This window comes from Gambusia affinis, linkage group LG19, assembly GCF_019740435.1.
Source record: "Gambusia affinis linkage group LG19, SWU_Gaff_1.0, whole genome shotgun sequence".
In the NCBI taxonomy this organism is placed as follows: Eukaryota; Metazoa; Chordata; class Actinopteri; order Cyprinodontiformes; family Poeciliidae; genus Gambusia; species Gambusia affinis.
In genome coordinates, this window is record NC_057886.1 from 24,598,693 (window position 1) to 24,605,742 (window position 7,050).

At 47.6% G+C, this 7,050-nt stretch overlaps 1 protein-coding gene across 1 annotated transcript; it reads right to left on the reverse strand.

Moving 5' to 3' along the window:
- Positions 1-830: 830 nt before the first annotated feature.
- On the reverse strand, positions 831-6,716 carry mfsd11 (major facilitator superfamily domain containing 11). Its single transcript, XM_044101265.1, has 14 exons — positions 6,480-6,716; positions 5,659-5,791; positions 5,528-5,583; positions 5,354-5,461; positions 5,200-5,279; positions 5,038-5,134; positions 4,409-4,467; positions 4,178-4,337; positions 3,931-3,974; positions 3,795-3,860; positions 3,486-3,611; positions 3,225-3,399; positions 2,487-2,622; positions 831-2,414 (listed from the first exon to the last, which is right to left on the reverse strand). Exons 2-14 carry the CDS (start codon positions 5,752-5,754, stop codon positions 2,253-2,255), a joined length of 1,365 nt encoding a protein of 454 aa, XP_043957200.1. The 5' UTR covers positions 5,755-5,791; positions 6,480-6,716; the 3' UTR covers positions 831-2,252.
- Between the last annotated feature and the right edge of the window lie 334 nt (positions 6,717-7,050).

Here is a 7,050-nt window from a genome sequence, read left to right on the forward strand (position 1 = left end):
AGAATTCAGGTGACACCCAGGAACTGGAAGCTGCTCACACGCTCCTCCACTGCCCCCTCAATGATTAAGGCTTGCATGATGATTATTTTAAGGCATAAATGAGTAAATAAATAAAATCACAGAAACAATACTTTTAGTCCACAGAAGGAACTGTTTCTGTTGTGTACCTGTCTTTATGTGTTCAGGTCAAAGTTCAGTCAGATCTCTAGTTTCCAGCTGTAATAACTGAAGCTGTGTAGATCTATAACTCTAGATCTATAACTCTAGATTGTTCCTCTTTAACAACTTCAGTTTTTGTTCAAAATGTTTTGGCACAGCCACACATTTATCTGTTCTCGCCGTCTGTTCAGTGAGTGGACGGGGTCAAAGGTCACCCGGTGACACAATGTAGAACTGTGTATCATCTGTGTTGTCATGGTAACTGATCTTAGTTTCTGTTATAAACTGAGTCAGTGGGAGCATATAGATATTGAATAAGAGGGGTCATAGGATAGAACCTTGGGGAACCTTTGACCTCTGTGATGGGAAGTTTACTATTGAAACAAAGAAATCCCTGTTCTTTATGTCAGACTGGAACCGGTCCAGACTGGACCAGAGAGTCCGACCAAGTGATATGTTATGGCCAACAATGAGGTCCAACAGAACCAGGATTGTTGTTCTTTCCATTTATATTTATACGAACCAGTGCTCAGTACTGTGGTAACCATGGAAACCAGCCCAAGGACAAAGCAGACAAAGCGGATAATAATCATTCTGCTCCTTTCAGAGGCAAAATGGCTGACAGACGGATCCATGTACCTACAGAATTTTGGTATTAATAAAAAGAAAAATATTGGTAAAATATTTTAATTTTTGCACAGTGTCAAGCAATAAAACAATAAAACAGAAAGGACAGAAAGATGGTTGTAGAATCAATGAGACAAACAAGCAGCACTTTGATTTTACTCTTGGATTCGATCACGATTCCTGTGGATAAGTTTTAAATTGATAGTGGTATTTTCTGACAGCCTGGCGGTCGGCCTGGCCAGGAGCAGGCTGGCTGCACAGGATAAATCGCCATGGTAACCAGCGCGCTACTGCTTTGTTGAAACTGAAGAGAGGATCAATTCAGCCAGAAAATATCAGCTTAATCCGCTGTCTTGGTTTTATGACCCAGAATAAAAAACGACCCGTTTCTGCTGAGATCCAGAAACCAGCAAACTAAAGCCGGTTCTGTCCACATCGGCCATCTTTAACCCTTTGGTTCCTGCTGTAACCAGATAACCAGCTGATGTTTATATACAATTTTATTGGCAACAAAAACAATCGATAATCCATAATTACTACATTTAATAAATATGAAACTGATTATTTCCCTTATTGACTCAGATTAAATGAACCCTGAAATCAGCCAGATGGAGGCCGGAGCGCGATAACCTGGATTATCTGCTGGGTTTGGAACCAGTGCCGTTAAACTGGTCCTTGCTGGGCTGGTCCAGAGGAAGTCGAAGGCGGAGCTCCAAAATTAGCATGAAAATAATAAAACTAAGTTTCTACTCACTAATTTCCCTTTGAGATCAATTCAACTTGGATTAAACTCTGAATAAAATCCAGTTCAAAGGTTCTGACCCGATTACCTCCAAGTATTCCAGAACATTTTGGCCTAGTCCAAACCCAAGCTTCAGGGACCAGAACTATGCGGAGGAAGAAAATGATCCAAATTATTGATAGATTTTTTTTTTTTTACATTTTAATAATCTGAAAAGTGTGGTGTGCATTTATATCTGGACTGATGGACGCTGATGCCCTTAAATAAACCCAGCTCCAGTTAGTGCAGAGGTGTCAAAGTCCAGGCCTGTAGGGCCGCTGTCCTGCAGGTTCTAGATGGAGTGAAAACGGTTTAATCACCTCCTCCTGGTGCAGATCAGTTCTCAGAGCCTTAATGACCTGATTATTCTGTTCAGGTGAAGCAGCAGAGGCTCATCTAAAAGATGCAGGGCAGCGGACTGGAGGACTGGAGTTTGACACCTGTGCATTAGTGTGTCATTTAAACTGAGATGTTCTGGTTCTGGTGTCCGAGGTTCTGCAGAGAGGGTTAGACCACCTGGACATCCACGGTCTCTCCAGACATCTACAGCAGCAGCTTCCTCAGGTCTGATCCGCTCCAGGTTTTCCCTCCACCATCCAGCAAGGTGAGCTTAAAGAAAGAAGGAGTTTATGTGGGAGGACAGCATCTCCTGGCGTCCGTCCATCTGGGCGTCTTCCTGGACGCTTCAGATGCTGTCGTAGTCCGAGTCCCTCCTCCTGGACTCGGCGAGCCACTCGGCAGCAAAGAAGGACACGGAGCCCAGGAAGCCGAAGACGACGAGGATGAGGAGCTGCCAGTGCAGCAGCAGGAAGTTGCTGTAGAAGAAGGCCACGGCTGCCATGATGGACTGCAGAGAGAAGGAGAAGAGTGAGTGGCGGTCCGGTTCCACAGAGTTGGAGGCCTGGGCCGGAACCAGAACCTGGATGAACTTGAAGACTGCGAAGGCAGGGGCGCTGTTGTCCCGGAACAGGAAACCGATGATGCTGAGCAGCTGCGTGTTGAAGCAGCTGTCGCCAAGGCCCAGCAGGAAGCTGCAGATCATCGCCACGGCAACACTGCAACACACAAAGTTTTACGTTTGTCCAGAAACTTTTTACTGGTTTTTCAAAAGCCAAACTGTTCCAGTATGTTGAGCTGTAAAGGAGAGAAAGCACTTGGAGGTCAGCTGTTTTACACCAGCTATCCCTTCCCAATATGGAGGCCTAACTCCACTCCACAGAACACCACATACTGGTTTGACAGGATTAACTGGGAATCCTGTCAAACCAGTATGCGGTTTGACAGGATTCTCAGTTGTGTTTTGTTTACTTTATACTCCAACCTGATCCAATCCCCTACAGGTTAGTAATGCTTAAAACAACGCAAGATGGTGGAATTCAGCAGTTCAAATTTTTTAACCTGACCAGTAGAGACCAGCAGAGACCAGCAGAGACCAACAGAGACCAGCAGAAACCAGCAGAGACCAGCAGAAACCAGCAGAGACCAGCAGAAACCAGTAGAGACCAGCAGAGACCAGCAGAGACCAGCAGAAACCAGTAGAGACCAGGTTATTTGCTGAACTTTTTGAAAATGTGTTGGCTGTGGGCTTTGCTTCCTCTGGTAGCTAGATAGTGGAAGCATAGAATGATTATGACCAGCAGGGGGCAGTGGTTCCTACCTGGGTGTGATGAAGGCCTCTAGATCCGTGCCTCCCTCCGGCGCCAGCGGAGCATCACTGGCGATGTTCAAGAAAATCAGGAAAAACGCCACAAAGTGGGTTATGAGGCCCAGCAGAACCACCGGGTTCCGCCCAAAGCGATTTTTCTTGTTTAGCATCCCAAAGACGCCCCCTCCTGGAGGGAAAGGGAAACAGCTGGATAAACAGCTCCGCTGCAGAGCCTGGACCGGACCGGACTCTCCGACCGGACCGGCTGCTTACCTATGATCTCTCCTAGACCGATGCAGATCCCTGAGATGCCAATCAGACTCTTGGCATCGGACCCGAACCGGGTCATGGCACCGATGCAGGTTCCATACACACCGCTGTAGAAGGTGAGCTCCAGACCTGAGAGGGAACAGAACCAGAACTTCTTTAGGCCCAATCATTAATCTGGGAGAACCAGAACCTCACTGAGCTGCAGGATTGTTAAACTTTTAGAAACTTGAAATTAAACTGAGTCCACCTGGTTTCAGGTGGTTCCGACTGGGTCATTAAAAGTCTCAGAACCGGTCCTACAGCAGAACCCACCTGTGTATCCGATGGAGGCGCTCAGCAGCAGCATCTCCTTGGTGACGGAGATCCTGCAGGCCTGGACTGGAAACAGAAGCAGAGGTCAGGAGGAAGAGGAGGAAGAGGAGGATGATGAAGAGTATGTTGATGGTACCAAAAGCGTCCAGAGCCTGAGTGCAGAGATCTGGTCTGGAAGAACTGCAGAGACAGAAAACACGAGACTCAGATCCTCGAACCACGAATCATCATCAGCCTGTTGGGGGCAAATTCAGCCTGGCGGGAAACCAGGCTGAATTTGCCCCCTGCCAGGATTTCCTTCAGAAAGTCTTCAATGCCAAGGAGGAAACCGATTCCAACCATCCAGGGGGTGAATATTTCATACAGCCCACTGACAACCTCACCTGTCTGTGGATCCATCTCCAGACTCAGTCTGTAGTAGAGACTCTGTTGCTTCAGAACCGGAGGAAGACTCCGGGTCGGGTTTCCGGATCAGAAAGAAGAGGAAGCAGCCGACCAAACTGATGACGGTGAGAGAGATGAAGACGGTCCGACGGTCCTTGTCTAAAAGACACAGAGTGAGCCGGAGTGGGTCGGCTTCAGTCGGGCGCCGCCTGCCGCCGCCTCCATCCTACCTGTGATGTGGACGTGGCCGTGCCAGGCGCAGTAGATGTAAAGGTTCCCGAAGAACAAGCTGTAACCAGAGGAGATCGGATCAGAAACTTCTGCACTAAACTGATAACAGACTCAGCTGAGGTTCAAAGGTCCTCTGCATAATTACAACAATAGAAATAAAAATCTCATCTTTGGCAAAAATAGAAGAGTGAATATCAGCAGGCGAGAGGAGAGGATGACCTGTAGGAGCCGAACGCTCTTAGGTAAATCTGCCGTACGAAGAACGATGACGGTTGTTTTTATTGTCCGTATTTTAAATGTATGAAGCTGAAACTGAAGCAGCTTCCTCTGATTGGCCTGAGAACAGGAAACTGCTAAACTGACTGGAAAACTCGGAGAAAGGACGACACCCACAAGAGGAACTCTGAGATCAAAGCTCCAGCTGGAAAGACCCACACCGAAACATCAACTCCCTGGGTCAGAACCGGATCAGAACCGGATCAGAGTAGAAAGAGAAAGGGGTGTAAATACTTTCCTTCAGAGTTCTGGTAAAACTCTGTCTGTGGTTTCCTTAGTAACCAGACCCTCACTAGCATCAGCCAGCTAAACGCTAGCATTGGTTCTGGTTCTGCAGGACGACCCAATTTACCTGAACTGGAGCAGCGACCAGAAAATGCCACTGTTCCTTCCGATGGATCGATCGGTGGAATTGATCGTCAAAACGTTTCCCTGAGCCGTCCACAAGACTGGAGAGAGAGAGAGGTTAGAGGAAGAGGAAGAGGAGGAAGAGGAAGAGGAGCGTCAGCTGTACCTGCGGCGGCCACGCCCACCAGGACGGAGGCCGTGTAGAAGGTCCAGGTGAGCGGGTGGATGAACATGGCAATGTAGCCGCTGGAGACAGGAGACGGGTCAGAACCGGGTCGGAACTGGGTCAGAACCTTCAGGTGTGTGGCAGGAAGTGGTACCTGTACAGGATCCCGCTGAGGAACATGGAGACCTGCGGGCCGATGAGCGTCACCACGGAGGGCGCCATCAGGTTGGAGGCGGAGAAAACGCCATAAATGATCGCCATGCTGGGGAGGAGGAGACCATCAGAACCAGAACTGGGAACAGAACCAGAACCAGGACCAGAACCTCACCTTGTATAGCCACTTCCATGAAACTCAGTGCTGTTAAAGCTCTTGATGACCGTTTGCTGCAAACACAAAGAGGAGGAGCTGCAGCTGCTGATCCAGAACCAGAACCAGAACCAGAACCAGAACCAACCCACCTCAATGTTTCCACATGTCTGGAAAGCTGTGAACATGAACATGAAGCCGAAGCCGAGGATGACGATGTTCAGCAGCTTCTTCCCGTCTGGACCCATCCTGGAGGTTCTTCCAAACCCAAATTAGGAAAACGTCCTGCAGAGGACAGGAAGTAAAGACAAGCAGCTATGATGCTGCTAGCTACAGCTATGATGCTGCTAGCTACAGCTATGATGCTGCTAGCTACAGCTATGATGCTGCTAGCTACAGCTTTAGAAACTGGTCATGGTGATGGGAGGAAGGCCCAGCTAGAAGCGGCAGATTCCCACCTGAAGCATCTTCTCCAGTAGAGAGCAGGTGGGCAGGAACTACTTCCATTTACATGGAAGAAGTAGTTTTCCTACAACGTAGTTTTTCTTTTATTGAAAAATAACCCCTTGAAGTATTTCTACGATTACTGAATCCTCTGACCACTGGCTACCTTCACTGAATGAAGAGCAAACATGCTTTAACCATAAATGGACCGGCTCTGATGGACACAGCTCTCATCATCAGGTCTAGTTAAAGCACAATTAAAGGAACAGACCAGCAGTTGGTCCCTGAACCAACGTAGATCCTGTCTGCCTGGGGAGATATTAATAAATGTTCTGACCCCTATTAGAGTCAGAGAGATCCAATCCCCCGGAACAGCAGAAGGTTCTGTTCAGCTAAGATGACCCAGATGGGAAACCTCTGGATGTTTCTCTTTCATCGTTTTAATAACCAGAAAAGCGGCTCTCTGTCGTGATTAAGGCGGATGTGGCTAGAGATATATAATAATAAGCAGCAGGAGGAAATGACTCACCACCAGAACCAGAACCAGAACCAGGCTCGGCTCGCTTTTTGAACCCAGCAGTTTTTCACTGGGTCTCCAGCTTCATGCCTCCCTGCTGCGGGTAGTCCGAGGAGAAATGGAGATACTCTGAGGTGGGAACCGGACCGACCGGGAGACACATGATCAGTCAGCTGACCAACACGCAGCTGGAGAAGCTAACGCTGCTAATGCTGCTAGCCGCTTCCGGCCGAACCAGTAGGAACCCAGTTTAAATGAATCCCGAGGTGACCACCAGGTGGAGACGTTTCAACTGCAGCCGCAAACTACATCATAAAGAAGCTACAACTTCCTGTTTTTAAATAAACGCTTTATGTCCAAATGTTAATGTTGTTTAAAAACATTAATAATGCTTTAACTATCCCACTGCTTTTCACAGGAGAAAGAAAGAGAACGTGCAGTTCGTTCCAAGAAATGATCATTTCTTCTCCATATATAATATTTTAGAGCCGTTAAAAAACTGGATGATCTCCCATAAATATTTAATTGTAAACAAGGTGACGGAAGTGTCATTTAATCTGCATCATAAAACTTAACCTGCCAA

Excerpts from the sequence above, each read along its gene's own strand:
- mfsd11 (XM_044101265.1), bottom strand. The coding sequence starts at position 5,754 with ATGGGTCCAGACGGGAAGAAGCTGCTGAACATCGTCATCCTCGGCTTC. Across the intron at positions 5,462-5,527 it reads CATGGAAGTGGCTATACAAG|CATGGCGATCATTTATGGCG; the intron begins GTGAGGTTCTGG and ends CCTCCTCCCCAG. Across the intron at positions 3,861-3,930 it reads TCAGGCTCTGGACGCTTTTG|TCCAGGCCTGCAGGATCTCC; the intron begins GTACCATCAACA and ends TTCTGTTTCCAG.